Source organism: Carassius gibelio, chromosome A18 (assembly GCF_023724105.1).
Source record: "Carassius gibelio isolate Cgi1373 ecotype wild population from Czech Republic chromosome A18, carGib1.2-hapl.c, whole genome shotgun sequence".
Lineage (NCBI taxonomy): Eukaryota > Metazoa > Chordata > Actinopteri > Cypriniformes > Cyprinidae > Carassius > Carassius gibelio.
This window is the reverse complement of record NC_068388.1, coordinates 3990112-4007901: the sequence shown is the minus strand read 5'-3', so window position 1 is coordinate 4007901 and position 17790 is coordinate 3990112. Positions and strand designations below refer to the sequence as shown.

The 17790-nt window shown below is 35.0% G+C and overlaps 2 protein-coding genes across 3 annotated transcripts in view; one reads left to right on the top strand and one right to left on the bottom strand.

Annotated features, from left to right (window-relative positions):
* Nucleotides 1-2458, bottom strand: part of LOC127934369 (von Willebrand factor) — a 32152-nt gene extending 29694 nt beyond the window's left edge. Inside the window, exons 1-5 of the mRNA XM_052531704.1 lie at nt 2302-2458; nt 1708-1771; nt 1275-1421; nt 1078-1180; nt 23-231 (exon numbers count right to left, since the gene is read on the bottom strand). Of these exons, the coding sequence (XP_052387664.1) occupies nt 23-231; nt 1078-1180; nt 1275-1421; nt 1708-1771 (523 nt within the window). The 5' untranslated portion in view covers nt 2302-2458. The remainder of the gene's footprint in view (nt 1-22; nt 232-1077; nt 1181-1274; nt 1422-1707; nt 1772-2301) is intronic.
* Nucleotides 2459-5431: 2973 nt separating this feature from the next.
* Nucleotides 5432-17276, top strand: LOC127934597 (CD9 antigen). Of its 2 annotated transcripts, none has more exons than XM_052532082.1 (8): nt 5432-5700; nt 13330-13429; nt 13523-13620; nt 13715-13789; nt 13862-13963; nt 14190-14279; nt 15408-15491; nt 16798-17276. In XM_052532082.1, the coding sequence occupies exons 1-8, from the start codon at nt 5632-5634 to the stop codon at nt 16861-16863; spliced, it is 684 nt and encodes a 227-aa protein (XP_052388042.1). In that variant the 5' UTR covers nt 5432-5631; the 3' UTR covers nt 16864-17276. The 2 variants fall into 2 exon arrangements, with proteins under 2 accessions (XP_052388042.1, XP_052388043.1); XM_052532083.1 differs by lacking the exon at nt 5432-5700 and adding an exon at nt 10899-11113.
* The last annotated feature ends 514 nt before the right edge of the window (nt 17277-17790 follow it).

Here is a 17790-nt window from a genome sequence, read left to right as displayed (position 1 = left end):
TTTCCTGCATTTCCTGTCTCACCTTCTTGTGCTGTGTATTCATCCTCCATCAAATAATTGTAGTTTCCACACAGGCCGCACGTACGGTTGCTGTGCTGCTTGGCGAGCATTATTTGGATGTTATGCGAGGGATCTATACGGATGGAGAACCCGAACTCTTCACTCCATAACCGAACATACCCCAGCTCATAGCCTGCGAACACAGAGCTCGATGCATACGGCAATGGGAACCTGAAGGGGGGAAATTCTGAATTATATTTGATATGCGCTATTCTGATGAAAAGACTAACTAGTAGTGTTTTATATGCTGGTGCCACAAACCAGGCTGCTTAACTACTTTAACCAGCAACAGTAGCACTAACCAGCATAAACCAGCCATGGTTGTCTAAACTGGTATTTTCAACAGGGTATAGGGATATAAAATGTATATAAAAAGAATGCTAAATGAATTGTTAACCTGATTTTTGACTAAAATAAAAATCAAATAAGGGAAGAATTTTTGATGAGTAAATGTGTGACCCTGGACCACAAAACCAGTCTTAAGTGTCAATTCTTCGAGATTTTGATTAATACATCATCAGCTGAATAAATAAGCTTTCCATTGATGTATGGTTTATTAGGATTGGACAATATTTGGCCGAGATACAACTATTTGAAAACCTGGAATCTGAGGGTGCAAAAAAATCGAAATATTGAGAAAATCACCTTTAAAGTTGTCCAAATGAATTCTTATCAATGCACATTACTAATCAAAAATGTATATTTTTTATATATTTATGGAAGGAAATGTACAAAATATCTTCATGGAACATGATCTTTATTTAATATCCTAATGATTTTTGGCATAAAGGAAAAATCAATAATTTTTTTCTTTTCTTTTTTTTGGCTATTGCTAAAAATATAACCAAGCGATTTAAGACTGGTTTTGTGCTCCAGGGTCACATTTGACAAGAAAATACTATTTCAGTCATTCTACTTAAAAATTTCATGTTTACTTATTTAATTATTCATGAAATTTACAACCTGGTGGAAATTTGCTAGCGATTTTTGTTCTCCTAGGAAATGTACAACTTGTACCTTTCTGCTCCTTGTGTCAGTGTCCCATCAACAGAGAGGTGAAGCTCGAAGAATTCTCTCAGAAATAAAGTCACTCCTTTCCTCTTTCCATGAGAGAAATCACCTAGACATAAACATACACAAAAGAAGGCATTTTATTACTGACAGTGTACAAGCTTTGCCATAGCTTGTTTAATTCATAAAAACCTGGCTTTTACCCAGTATGGAGAAGCTTCTGTCTTGACAGTCTCCCGCCAGCATGTAGCTGCAGTCTCCAGGGAACTCGTAAATCACACCATCAAATGTTTGTATATGCTGCCGGCTAAACAGACTACAGCGACCAGAGCCCTCGACTGACACCAATCCTACAGATCAAAGAGGTGAAGAGAGTTGAGCACTTGCACACTATTTTAATCAAACTAACAACTAATGTTCAAAGGTTTGGGGTCAGTAAGATTTGAAATGTTTTCGAAAGAACCAAGCCTGCATTGTTACTTTATATTAAGTGGCCTTAACTACTATGTACTTACATCAAAAAAGGCTACTTAATAAAAAGGGGGTCCCAAAAAAAACATACTGTAACATTTAAGAAACATCTAAACAAAACCAACAGACAGGAGATAAAAAACAGGCATGAGCATCAATTCTAACCTGAAAAATTCAAGATGAAAACCCACAGGATACGACTCCATCCTTTCCATCTGCACGGTTCCATCTTGATTTAAGAAAGAGAAGGTAATCAAAAGAGTCAATCATAAGTTAGTAATCACCTTCAACTACCCAGAACACCCTAGAAAGCATACAATAGATTCTACATTGCAATGTTGAGGGACCCTGTACTTTTTTCCCACAAATTGTCAAAGTCTAATGCACAATTGCTGGCCATCAACAATATACTGAGGTGAGCATGTGGGGGTTTCATTTGGTAAAAAATAAGAGCAGGAGCCAAAGCAAGAGTTCAGCTGGAAGTGAAAAACAAAGCAGAAATCTCTGAGCACCTACAAATCTGTCAGAGAGTTTTAGAATGCTATTATTCTTGAGCATAAGCTTAGAATGGGAAAACTGATCACAATATATTCACAAACATGCACTGTATATTACCATACATGCTTAAAGAGCAAAACAGAAGCCTTAAATAAGAAAACAGATGTGCAATGCTTCAGACTCGCTGATACAAGAATTTGACAGAATCACAGAAACAAATGCATTTTTAAGATAGTGTGCTGATAGTGTAACACCTGTTACCTTTGACCTCTGACCTCTGTCCAGCTGCAGGCTCCCAGCAACAGGTTCTCTGAAGTGCTTTCGCTGTGCAAGGTCTTCGGTGTCCAGTGTCTCACAATCCTGAAGACATGACTGGAATCCAGTCTAGGAGGAAAGGACTGCTTTATAAGAATGAGAGAGGGAGGGATGGTGTGATTTCCGTTTCTAAACTCATTTAGAGAGGACAATAGGAGGAAGTCTGGGCATTGGAGGAACTGAAGGATTAGTCTGGCAGTGAAGACAGATAAGACAAACCAAAAGAGTACATTAGTGCCAAGCCAAACAGCACACACACGCACACAACCTGCAGCATATGAAGTGAGTTCGCAGCCTCTCTGATTTAACCCTTCTCTGAGATTGATGGATTCATTGTTGGAAAAACCTTACTGCAACAGTGTAATCAGAGCATGTTCACATGAACTCCATGTCCATGTTTCATTCTACCTTTCCTTGTTGACCCTGAATTTACTGGCAAAAATATGAGTTCAAGTCTTACATCATATCCTTGCTTCCAGATTATTTATTGTACTGAATATTAATTTGAACAAAGGCCTAACAATATATTAACATGTTAGCATAAAATAGACTGTACAGGAAAATTCGCAACTTTAAAGGAAATTAGCTGAAAAATGTATTACCCTCAGGTCATGATGTAAATGAGTTTGTTTCTTCAACAGAAAAGATTTGGAGAACTTTAAAATTCCATCACTTGCTCACCAATGGATCCTCTGCAGTGAATGGGTGCCGTCAGAATGAGAGACTTATCAGATGCTGAAAACATAATATCCATAAGTAATCCATGTGACTCCAGTCCAACAATTAACGTCTTATTAAGTAAAAAGCTGCATGTTTAAATGCATCATTAAGTTGTTTGATGCAAAACTGCCTAAATTGTTGTTTTTGGCCTAAATACCTAAAATATTCCATAAAAAAATATTAGTAACATCATCCTATTATTACAACATCATATCAATTTCCTGTTCTTTTTTCACATCAAAATCCACCAACATATTTGTTTAGAACTGTTGATTTGATACAGCTGAGGGATGCCAGTCTTTGATGGCAATACAAATGTTAAGAGAGAGAGAGAGAGAGAGAGAGAGAGAGAGAGAGGACATATGCTATTTAACTTTCACTCTCCTTCACATCTATACTTAATAAGCAATGTAAAGGAGGACATACTACTTGTTTTGATATAAACTTAATTATAAACACTAACCCAGTACTACCAATGTGTGTGTGTGTGTGTGTGTGTGTGTGTGTGTGTGTGTGTGTATTTGCACATTCCTGACCTCTATTCATCAGATATAAAATGTGTGTGGATGCATATGAATACAAAAATGCTGTTGTTCTTGATTATGAATTCATGTGTGGGGGGATTGTGACTCAATGAGAGCTGCTGTGGTGCTCCAGTTGTTATTTATTATTTATTTTTTAGTATGAGAAATGAGTCTGGTTAAATTAAAAGTGAAGAAGAGTAGAAAGTCAGTTAGACAAATGCGAAACTAATGTATGATATAAAATGAAGAAATGGACATAATCACAATGATCTATCTGAAGTGATTCAGTAAAACAAAATTATTTTCTATTATAATTAATATTCAATTAATCTTCATTTCCAAAAAGCGGGCAGGTGCTGTTAACACCCACATATTTATAGATTGCCTAATAAAGTTCACAGGACATGCAACATTTAAAAAAGCCTTATAAAAATCAATGATCAGTGGAAGAAACCTTTTTCATTGTTGTATTAAACATATATTAAGATAAATACATTTACAGCTCAAAACAGATTACAACTATATATATATATATATATATATATATATATATATATATATATATATATAGTACAGACCAAAAGTTTGGAAACATTACTATTTTCAATGTTTTTGAAAGAAGTTTCTTCTGCTCATCAAGCCTGCATTTATTTGATCAAAAAATAAAATAAATATTCAAATTCAATTTTAAAATCAATTTTATTCAGCAAGGATGTGTTAAATTGATAAAAAGTGATAGTAAAGAAAATATATTATTAGAATATATATTATTAGAATTTTTTTTATTATTAATAAATGCAGTTCTTTTTAACCTTTTATTCATCAAATATATTAGACAGCAGACCTGTTTCCAACACTCATAATAAATCAGAATATTAGAATGATTTCAGAATAATCATGTGATAGACTGAATGTTACATGTGACACTGAAGACTGGAGTAATGATGCTGAAAATTCAACTAAATTCAACAAAATTCAATATATATATATATATATATATATATATATATATATATATATATATATATATATATATATATATATATATATATATATATATTTAAGTATATTCAAATAGAAAACTATTATTTTAAGTTGTAATAATATTTCACAATATTACTGTTTTTTCTGTATTTTTGATCAAATAAATGCAGGCTTGATGAGCAGAAGAAACTTCTTTCAAAAACATTAAAAATAGTAACGCTTCCAAACTTTTGGTCTGTACTGTCTCTCTCTCTCTCTATATATAGACAAAACAAAACATTAAGCCAGGGGTAATATGTAATTTAAATTCAATTCAATTGAAGAATAAACAAGAAATAGAGAGAAAACAACATTTGCTAAATCCTTGCCTCCCTTATACATCCAACACATAGTCAATAACATAAAAAAAATAAAGCATAAGTATTATTCTTCATGCACAACCCATGGCTTCAACATTGCTGGAAGAAGAGATAGTATCCAACTATTTCAGATCTTTACAATTAAAATTTAAAATTTAAAATTTGCATTTATAAAGAAAAACGTATTTAGGAAAATATAAAACTTATCTAGAAAAAAAAACATCTGGGCTTTGCCCTGACTGTGGTGACGTCATTCCAGCATGACGTAATTCCCATAGAATAAAGAGCTTGTGGATTTTCCTATAAAATAAATTGTAAAAAATAATATTAATAATAAATAAAAAGGTTGCCTCGCAAAACCCCCAAAACATTACTAAATAAAGCGTATGTACGATTTTCAGTAATCTTCCAAAAATTGCAACTGGGTCGATGCAAAAGGTGTTCGACATTTGGCACGCTCGGTTTTGCCTCACCGAGCAAACAATTGCAAAGTTGATCTTTGGCAGGAGGGATGAGGGTCCGTGTATCTTCTGGTCATTCGATGATGCAGTGAGTTTGTCTTTCGGGAGTTTTTCCGTGCACGCGCTCTACACACTCACAGCGCGTAAAGTCACACACAGACACTGGGTCACGGACGGACTCTCTACTCTTTCATTCAGCATTGTGTGAGAGAAGAACAGACTGCTGTGATGGCGGCGTTGACCGGGGGAGAGATGTGCGTCAAGTATCTGATGTTCGTCTTCAATTTTATATTCTGGGTGAGTGAGAAATGATTGATGTGTGCAGATGTTGGTCCGCGCTGGACGTTGTTTTATGATTGCTCGTGATTTTCCTCAAATGTTCATTGATAAATCCGTGTACACACAGCGTCCCGTTTAGACTGTAATTAATGACGTAGAGACGCCTGTGTGAAGCGATGCAACGGGACTGCCACCATTTGGCTGACCTAATTTGAAGGTTTTCAGCTCAGATTTCAGCACCCTGGTCGTGTAGTTAAAACAGAGTTCTGTGTTTGTTTGTGAGAGTCAGCGTGCGTGCGTGTGGGACAAGGACTGAATTTTGATAGTGTTTCCTTTGACTCCCCACTGTTCGTGTTTTGTATGTCAGCTGTTCCCTCTCTCGACTGGACAGACGCGTTCTCGTGAGCAAATCCTTTTGAACCGGTTCTTCTTAATAAATGAACCGATTCTCCAAGTGCTCAATCTCGAATTCGAATTAGCGTTCGATTGATCGTACTATTCTAACACAGTTTGTATATTGTACACAGTATCCAGTTTTTTGTAGTGCGTAGCAGTCGGGTTCTGGAAGTAAATCTAATTTATTTTCTACATATTTAAATTGATTCTAAACAGCTCCGAGGTTGTTGATCCGTGCTTTTGTTGAAGACATCAATTTGCATTATTTCGAATTAAATTTAAAAATAATTTAGCATTTTTAAATAGCTAAATTTCTGGTGAAAAACAACATTACTCAGAAAATCACAGTGAGCAAAGTGTGCTGATTTCCAAATACGTTTTGCTTTAGATTTATTACAATTGTGATTAACCTTGTAGCCGGTTGATTATAATGTTTTAAGGAAAACTTGAATCCCTTTGGGAAAAAAATAATGATAAACATAGTTCAAAAAGTGGGCAGACATTAATGCACTCTATTATCATGCTACCATGTGCAGTATGCAACCAGAGCACACTTTAGAATAATGTATCCCATAATGCAATGCAACTGACCTTTAATTCAATTTTCAGTGATATGATGAACAGGTAAAGTAATATCAGTCACACTTTCTGAAATCTGCTTCTTGACTCAGTTTTGTTCAAACAATTAAGACATTTTTATGCAAAACTGCATTATAGAATATTTGTAATCTCATCTTAAATCAATTAAAGTTGCACCAGTGGGAAAATGGCCACCAGTGGGAAAACATTGCCTTTTACTCATAGTCTGGAGCTCTGCAAACTGTCCAATGATTTGGTCTCTCCATTGTGTTTATACATTATAGGAGAGCCAGCCTACGGATAGCTTATTTTTGTTTTCTGTTCACTTTAAACTGGAAAAATATATATATTTTAAACATTGTAGTGAAACAAAAGACTAGATGAATTATTGAACCATTCCATTGAAGTGAACTGATTCTCTAAATGAATCACTACTTCATCAACACAGTGAACACAACCCAGAGCCGTATGTGTGTGTGTGTGTGTGTCCAGGCCGAGGGTTTATGTGAGCTCACGTCCTAGATTGTCTTTAATCTGCCCGCCTATTTATAGAGCATGATAATCTCATGGATAAACTCACTGTAAACTGCATTTGTTTTTTATGGGGGAATAATATGTACATCATAAAATTGTGTTTTTGTGTGTATGTGTGAGTGTGTTGGTTTTGGTCTCATTCATCTGCTCTCTGTAAATATTACGTAATATCATCATTACTTAACACCTTCTCTGAGCACGCACACAAACACACACACACACACACACACACACACACACACACACACACACACACACACACACACACACACACACACACACACACACACACACAGAACCTGCAGGTCTATTGAACTGTCGCATTAATGAGGAATTCATGCTCTCCACGGGCTCTTCAGCTGTCTTTCCTACCTGGATAGAGACTTAACTGCCCTATTATTTAGTGACCAGAAATTTTAACTTATCATATTTGTGACATAATGTTTTTAATATAGGATCAAAATGCATTTACACTCAACAATTCATTATTTACTCTTCATTTCACTGGTAGTAGTGATATGTGCTTTTATAAATATATATATATATATATATATATATATATATATATATATATATATATATATATATATATACTGTATATTGTTTACATTATAGTTTAGATTATAGTTTATATAAAGACAATAAAGTGTATTTTAAAAAATTTATATTTTCAATATAATTAAACATTCACCCTCCACTTCACAGTACGATAATGCGAAAAGGCATCATTCTCTTTACTGCAAAGTGCATTATATAATATTTAATATAAAAATTAGGGCTGTCAGAATGGTAAACCAGATTAGAATGGTAAACTAATTCAAGACCCAGCTCAAATAGCTGTAGCTTTTAATGAATATTTTATTAATTCTGTGAATGAAATCGCACAGAATTTTTCCCTAATAACTGGAAATGTTGTCACAATAGATGAAAGCATGCCTTCTTTTAGTATTCAACCTATCTGTGAAGTAAAAACTCAGGCAATTATTAATTCTCTTAAAATCTCATCAACAAAAGATATTTATGGAATGGACTCGAAAATGCTTAAATGCCTGAAAGAACATCTATCTTATCCTATCACACAAATTTTTAATCAGTCAGTACTAGAGGGGATATTTCCAACCACCTGGAAGACTGCAATTGTAACTCCCATATTTAAGTCAAATGACCCACGGAACATATCTAACTACCGCCCAATTAGTATTCTTCCAGTAGTCTCTAAGGTTGCTGAAAAATGTGTGTCAGAACAGCTTGTCTCTTTTCTTAATAATAGTCCCTTCACACTTCATCCGATGCAGTTTGGCTTCCGGGCCCATCACTCCGCAGAAACGGCTAACTGTTACTTTTTAGAGACTGTTAGAGAAATGGTGGACAAGGGAGGTGTTGTTGGCGCTGTGTTTTTAGACCTCCGTAAAGCATTTGACACAGTCAACCATCAGGTCCTTATTGCCAAACTCTCTACTTTTAATTTTTCCCCCTCTGCAATTAAATGGTTTGAGTCATATTTAACTGGTAGAACTCAATTTGTTTCTGTGAACACCCATCGTTCACTAGCTCTTAATTTATGCACAGGGGTGCCACAAGGATCAATACTTGGCCCGCTTTTGTTTAGTCTATATATTAATGATTTGCCATCAGTTTGCCCTGACATCAATACAATAATGTACGCGGATGATACTGTAATTTATGTGCATGCCAAGACAAAAAATCTGGCTGCCACAAAATTGACTAAAGCCATGGACCAGATCACCAATTGGCTAAATCGCTCATGTCTTCAATTAAATGTAGATAAAACTGTGGGAATGTTTTTTACAAAAAGACAATGTAATAGTATGTCAATCATATCAATTTCGGGTCAAAACATTACTATTGTGCCACAATTTAAATATCTGGGCGTTATTATTGATTCTAATCTCTCTTTTAAAACACATATTAAGAAAGTCTGCAATAGGGTCAAGTTTAGTTTAGCTAATTTTAGATATATTAGAAGTGCCCTTACTTTTAATGCTGCTAAATTATTTATGGATGCAATGATTATGTCACATCTAACATATTGTCTGACAAGCTGGGGACAAACTAACAGCTCATCACTTAAGCCACTAGCAACTATTTATAAAAAAACTCTTAAAATCTTGGACCAGAAGCCTAACAGTTTACACCATTGTATAATCCTTAAAAACTATAAACTGCTGAGCTGGGAAAATGTAATCAAATACAAAAATATTTGTCTGGTTCACAAAATTTTACATAATACCGCTCCGCCTCCTTTCAATTCATTCATAATCCAACGTAATAACAGCAGTCATAATACCAGAAGCACCACACGTGGCGACCTAGTAATCCCACTAAGAAAAAGTGCATTTGGTCAATTATCATTTTCTTTTACTGCAATACATAACTGGAACTCATTGCCCATTACAATTAAAAACATACATATGTATTCGACTTTTACTGCACATCTTAAAAATTGGCTAACCGACAATTACACCTGCACACATTAATATGCTAGATGTGATGTGCGCACTAGATGTGACATGATCATGCTTCTGCCACTTGATCTCTGCTGACTGTCCCAATGCTATGTCTTATATGTGCTTCAATGTGGCCTTTGCATGATTATCTTTGGTGTCAATTTTCTCTAGTTTATTGCTTGACCTGCTTTTATGTCTTTGTAATTTGTGCCTGCTTGTCTGTTTCAATTTTGTACCACCTTGTTTGTTTGTCTAAGCTCTTGCTTAAGCCTTGTATTAATTGCAATGTATTTATTGATGTATGCCAATTAATAACTGGCTGGGGACTACAGCTGGAAATTAGCCGTAGAGGCTAAAGCTGCTCTTTTGATTAAAAGAGGTTGTCCACATTACTATAAACCAATAAAGTAAAGTAAAGTAAAGTAAAGTAAAGTCAAATTTAAAATATTGCTTTTTATCAAATGTTCAAAATATGTCTAATATTCATTTATATTTATGTATTGTATAAATTATATATATATATATATATATATATATATATATATATATATATATATATATATATATATATATATATATATATATATATATATATATATATATAATGATTATTGCAAAGTGAATAATGTAATATTTAAATATAAATAATAATACATGTGTATGATAAATATACCACAAGTGTGACGACTAATATTTTACTAGATAATTATATAAAAATTATATTTTAGAAGAAAAACATATAAAACCTAAATTTACCTAATTTCTTCTTACCACAACTTGAAAAAAATATTAAATGTTATATAATTATATATGTTATTTATTATTATTTATATAAATACTGTGAAGTATTTATACATCATGGTAGCATGTGTTGTAGTGAATTTAATTTTAATTAAAAATTGTTTTTTTTTATTAATTTCCTCAGATAATTATTTCAATTACATCGTAGTCATGAGCATGATATTTTATTTCTTAGTTTTATTTTATTATTATTATCATTATTATTACTATTGTGAGAATTGAGAGGTAAATGTGATTAATCATCATGAAAATGTTGCAGTGAAAAACATGCATCTTATTTATAAAGCAAAATATACATCACTTTTTGTTTCTGGTGTGAAATTTGTCCCAGCTAGAGCATTAGAACAGAATGCAGTGTGAAGTCTCCTCAAGAACTGTACTGAGCGCACAGCATACTGACTCTCACATACCTGTGAGCTCCTCCCACATTTTTCAGTTTCTCTTTCTCTTCAAACAAAGGGAGGACGACATAAAACAGCACGTCTGTGAGCAAACTTTCCAGAAATTGATCTATTTAGCTGTGACTGTGCAGGTGATCAAATACAGTTTGTTTCCCGAAACACAAAAGTGACTTGAACAGCAGCAAAATGAGTGTTTATGGATGTCCAAAATGCATTAAATATGCCATGTTTATCGTAAACTTAATCTTCTGGGTAAGTGCAATATCATATTTTTTTATATTTTATTCATATTTGTGAAAGTAGCACGTCAATGTTTATTTGTGAGTGTTAGTGTTTTTAGTGTTTATGTGGAGTTTGTGTGTGGAATGGGGTCAGCGCAGGTGAAGTGGGGTTGTTTTAAGGGTGTTTGTTTAGTTTAGAATTGGCATTGGAGATTTGGAACAGATTTGTAAACCTTCAGTTTTTCAAACAAAAGATCTGGGTCAGAGAGAATGAAATCAGGACATGAACCCTGTAAACATGAAACTGTTGTGTTCAGTGTATGAGCAGGACATGACTAGAAAGAATAAAAAGACATGATATAATGAGGAAACTGGCGGTAGCATGTGTGAAACTTCAGCAGATTTTTAAATCAAACACTGAAAGTTGATTGGTCGTGTGATGCATCGGTTTGTTTGTGTTTTCAAATGAGGTGTACAAACTGTAATATGTGATTTATTAACAAGATAGCAAACGGTGGGGGGGGGGGGGGGTTTCCTCATGACGGAGGTTATTTTATACCTAGATGGAGGAAGTAAAATCAGGCATGGAGTTTTGCCAAGATGGCAGATGAACACGCACATAGTTGCTGGTCATATAATTAGAACATCATCAAAAAGTTGATTTATTTCACTAATTCCATTCAAAAAGTGAAACTTGTATATTATATTCTTTCATCACATACAGACTGATATATTTCAAATGTTTATTTCTTTTAATTTTGATGTTTATAACTGACAATTTAGGAAAATCGCAAATTAAATATCTCACAAAATTTGAATATTGTGAAAAGGTTCAATATTGAAGACAACTGGTGCCATACTCTAATCAGCTAATTAACTCAAAACACCTGCAAAGCCTTTAAATGATCTCTCAGTCTAGTTCTGTAGGCTACACAATCATGGGGAAGACTGCTGACTTGAAAGTAGTCCAAAAGACGACCACTCACACCTTGCACAAGGAGGGCAAGACACAAAAGGTCATTGCAAAAGAGGCTGGCTGTTCACAGAGCTCTCTGCCCAAGCACATTAGAGGCGAAGGGAAGGAAAAGAAGTGGTAGAAAAAAGTGTAAAAGCAATAGGGATAACCACACCCTGGAGAGGATTGTGAAACAAAACCCGTTAAAAAAATGTGGGGGAGATTCACAAAGAGTGGACTGCAGCTGGAGTCAGTGCTTCAAGAACCACTTCACACAAACGTATGCAAGACATGGGTTTCAGCTGTTGTATTCCTTGTGTCAAACCACTCTTGAACAACAGACAGCGTCAGAAGCGTCTAAAGACAAAAGGACTGGACCGCTGCTGAGTGGTCCAATGTTATGTTCTCTGATGAAAGTAAATTTAGCATTTCCTTTGGAAATCAGGGTCCTAGAGTCTGGAGGAAGAGAGGAGAGGCACACGATCCACGTTGCTTGAGGTCCAGTGTAAAGTTTCCACAGTCAGTGATGGTTTGGGGTGCCATGTCATCTGCTGGTGTTGGTCCACTGTGTTTTCTGAGGTTCAAGGTCAACACAGCCGTATACCAGGAAGTTTTAGAGCACTTCATGCTTCCTGCTGCTGACCAACTTTATGGAAATGCAGATTTAATTTTCCAACAGGACTTGGCACCTGCACACAATGACAAAGCTACCAGTACCTGGTTTAAGGACCATAGTATCCCTGTTCTTAATTGGCCAGCAAACTCGCCTAACCTTTACATATCCTTACATAAGTTATTAAGTGTTTTATAATAATTAAAAATGAAAAAAAAAAAAAAATTAAACAGTAAGTGATAGCAAGGATTTATGTTTTTTAGAAAATATTTATATTTTGAATAAATGGCAGGATTATCTACGTGACATTTATGGCTTTATATAAATGCATTCATGGCAATATATATATATATATATATATATATATATATATATATATATATATATATATATATATATATATATATATATATATAAAAAAAAAGCCTAGGCCAAGACCCATAAGCAAAGATGTTAGCAAGCAGGTTTGCCAGCCAAGTGACTGCCATTTAGATGAATGGGGAATGTAAACGGATGGCTTTTAGATCTCTTTAAATCAATAACCTCTGCTGAAATCATTTAGTGCACTGATTTTTAGCACTGTCTTTCTAATATTAAATAAATAATTTTGATTTGCGTGCATTTTATGCCATTTGCAGGTATTTCATTGTGATTTATCTTTTGTTGTTGTTTTTTGCAGATTGCAGGAACATGCGTCATGGCTGTTGGACTCTGGCTGAGGCTTGATCCCAAGACTAAAATCTTGTTTGATGAAGAGGCATCTTTCATCTTCTATACAGGTAAGTCGTTTTTTTTAACATGCTTTTTTGTGTTGATGCTTGTGATGATCATTCGATTAAAGTAAAGTGTGTGTGTGTGTGTGTGTGTTGTAGGTTTGTACATTCTCATTGGGGTCGGTGCGCTGATTATGGTCGTTGGTTTTTTTGGATGTTGTGGCGCAATCCAGGAATCCCCTTGCTTGCTTGGACTGGTAATCCCCCACATTCTTATCTTCTCAAATATCACTTTGTAGTATTATGATGTCATCAGCCGTGGGGGTTGACTGTTGTTTGTCTTCCCCACAGTTCTTCTTCTTTCTGTTGGTTATCTTTGCAGTCGAGGTGGCTGCTGGTATTTGGGCTTTTTCAAACCAGACCAAGGTGGGCGTCCCAAATGCTCAGTTCACATGTACAAACACCAGTGGTGCTCCTAATTCATGTTTGTGCCCATAGGTTACTCAAGATGTAACAAATTTCTACAAGGCAACATACAATAAATACCAAGAAACGAATGAAGATGCTCTAAAAGAAACAATCATTCTCATCCATCATGGAGTAAGATCTCTTTTCTTTCTTGCAAAGATACAATACTGTGAGTCTTGTGAACAACTGTGTCAACTGCTAGTTGTTCCTCAGAAGCGCTCGTTGTAAGATCTTCAGAAATCACTTGCTGCTTTTATGTGCTCTATGCATCAGATGGTCTCTGAAACACTAGTTATTCCTAGCTTGTTGACTCTGAAGCCTTGCTAATTTGTGATGACATCTGTTCCTCATCTCTAAGCTTAACTGCTGTGGACCATTAGGAAACCAGCCGGAAACTCCTGATCAGACCTGCCCTAAAAAAGAGAAGCTTGATGCTTTCATTACAAAGGTAAAAGTGCTTACAGACTAAAATGCTGCAGTTTGGTAGTTATTATATTTGATATGTAGATGCTACTGATAACTGAGTTTTGTACTAAATCATTGGACAAAATCCATGTAGACTGATGACTTTGATTCAATAAAAAAAAAAACAAAAAAAAAAAAAACATGTAATAAATATAAAAATACAGAATTAGATGTAAAAAAAAAAAAAAGCATAAATGTGAGAAAAAAATATTAACTTTATTTTATATTTGTGCAGCCGAAATTAAACAAGTGTGATTCGAGGAATTATTTTAATGTGTGTTATTTTATTTACTATTAGTGTTTATTCATATTTTGAATTAGATTTAATTGTTTTAATTTTAAATGTTAGTTTTTTTGTCTTTTGTCATTTTAATATTTAAAATATTGAATATTCACGATATTTAAAAATATATATATATATTTAGCTTTAACTTAAGTTTAAGATTTTTTACATTTTTGTTTTGTTTTGTTACATACTTTTAGTTTTAGTTAATAATAACACCTGGTATTTGCCAAGGCACATCTTATTTCATTCAAATTGTGATTCAGTTTATAAGTTTCAAGTCCTCATATTTTAAATATCTTTCGTCAAATATCAGTCAGCGATTGTTTAGCAGTTATTTACGGTTGACCGTACTGAACTAGATTCTTTAAGGCAGCAGGTCTGATTTTGGAGTGCTTTTACACCAGTTTAGCTCAGATTTCATGCACTGGTAATGTTTCTGTCCTGAGGCACCCTGCGTACGGCTCAGTTTGAGGGAGTCAGTGAAGCACTCTGTTACTCTACCAGCAGAAGGTCAAGTAAGAGGTGATTGCAACGTAGTAACGGTTCACAAAACTGAGAAAAGAGTTGCATTTACTAAGTGAAAGGAAATGTTTATTTTCAAAGGTTGTGCTAAAGATCCAGCAGGGTGTAAGTAAACTAATGAGTAAAGTGTTTACACAGCCCTGTTACATCAGACATAAGAATGTCTTCCACCAAATAAAGATTCATTCTTGTACTTCTTTGCATCTTGGCTCAGTTTAACTGGGCATATATATATGGCAAGAGAGCATAAACACTGATAAACCTTAAGACCATAAATCCTTTTGTCTTGTTTTATGTGTTCAGAGCTGCCCTGATGCCATTGATGAATTCCTTAACTCCAAACTTTATATTACTGGAAGCATTGGAATCGGCATTGGAGTGATCATGGTAAATTAGATTTAATTTCACTGTGTGTTGATATTTTTTTGTCAAGACTTGTTCAGCATATCAACCTTAGATAAAGATATATACATGTTATAACTGTAAAAGCTTTAATTGAAATATTATAAATTAAAAATGTCTAATTGAATGACAATTTATATATAAACATTACCATTTATAATTTTGGGGTTCGTTGTAGTTTTTTAAGAAATTTGTACTTTTATTTGGCAAGGATGCATTAAATTGACAGCAAAGACATTTATAATGTTACATAAGATTTCTATTTCAACTCAATCATGTTCTTTTGAACTTTCCGGTAATAATAATTGTTTCTTGAGCAGCAAATCAGCATATTAGAATGATTTCTGAGGGATCATGTGACACTGAAGTCTAAAAATTCAGCTTTGCATCCCAGAAATAAATTACATTTTAAAATATATTCAAACCGAAAACAGTTCTTTTGATTTGTAATAAGATTTCACAATATTGCTGTTTTTATTGTATTTTCGATCAAATAAATGCAACCTTGGTGAGCATTCTTTCAAAAAAATAAAAATCTTACAAAGCCCAAACCTTTAAATGTTGTGTATGTATAGCCCCTTTCACACTGCACGTCGGACCCGCAATATTCCCGTAACATTGCCTGGTCGCCTTCTGTGTGAAAGCAACCACGTCCCGGAATTGATTACCGAATCGAACCCGGGTCGGGGACATAGTAACATTGCGGTAATCGATCCGGAAAGAGCGCTGTGTGAACAAAAGCCAGATCTAATTCGGTATCGAAGTGATGACGCGCGTTATCGCGCGACTTTTTTACCGGCTGTTTTGAAGGAAGATCAACATTCGCGACGAAAACATATGTGCAAACTGTAATGAAGCAGAGATCAGTTAGTTCCTCACTTTCCGCGCTGACACTGAGATCGTTTGCTTGCTTCAGTTAAAGTATAACGTGCCAAGCTTTGTCGACTCGTACATTACACGTCACGCGCTGATGTCACGTGTCGTTACGGGATCTTCAAGGGTTGTGTGTGAAAGCACGCACATATACCGGGTCATCACTGGCAGTGTGAAAGTGCCAAATCTAGCGACCAGGGAACAATTACAGGAACACTTTACCCCTGTATTTGCCGGAATGGCAGTGTGAAAGGGGCTTATGTTTTTGAGTAATGCTAAAAGTGCAGCGATTACAAACTATGGTTTTAAATAGAAAAAAAAAGTATATATTATGTTCCTTGATCATAAGGCTTTTAGGAAACAGTAGGTGTCACTTGATTGACGTGTCACTGAAGGAATGTGTTCTCCATGTGTGCAGCTCTTCGGCATGATCTTTAGCATGATGCTGTGCTGTGCCATCCGGAAAACCCGGGAGATTGTGTGAGGGTCCGCTTGCCTGGGAAACTGCCAGTATATTTGTGTTGCATGATGTCTGTCCCAAAGCAGCCTGACCTCTTCAGCTAAGAGCCAGTTAGACCACATCATCAGGCACACAATCTCTTCATAACTCTGATCGACTGGAATTCACTCTTTTTCTTAGTGCAGCTGTCAGTAATGAGAGAAAAGGGTTGGTTTAGCATTCCAAGCCCATTGGAAAAGGCCTTTAAATCTGACTTTTTATATTTTTTTATTGTTCATAATAGATTTGAAAGATTAACGATTTGTTCGCTTTAATGTACTTGCGGTACTGCTTGATATGATTTTTTTTTTAATGTTTTGTTTCTGATTTGTGAATAAGGTCGATTAATTTACCCACATCTGTGTATATGACTCAAATAAAAGCCAAATGATTTCATGCATATTGTGATGGAATGTTTTTTGGAGTATCCAGGATGAAGTGTGTTTGTATGGATCTGTTTTAACAGCCTTCACTCAACAGGCTGATAAGAGTCACTGTGAAGGGGCTGATACCCAAAACATCATCCCGTTTCCCATAAACACAGCGTCAATCCATTGTGACCGTTCACAACCTCTCAGTTTCCTTAATCTTGTCCGTATCATTTTCTCTTTCCGTTCTTCCCCACTTCTTCCTGTTTGCCTGATCTCAATTAGGCCAAAATTTGGCAAAGCCACCCTAATGCCGAGTTTGTACACTGGAAAAGTGGTTGTATAATTACAAACCACGTCTATCTCTTCCCTCCCTTTGATTTCGTGTGTTCTCTGTGTTTCTCAAACACAACACTGACTCTCATAATAACTAACAGTATGACTCACCAACAAACCCAAACTGATTGATCAACAAAGAGATCAGAGAGTGCAAAATTATATTAGAGCACGCAGAGGCACACCCATCAAAACATTTCCTTTACTG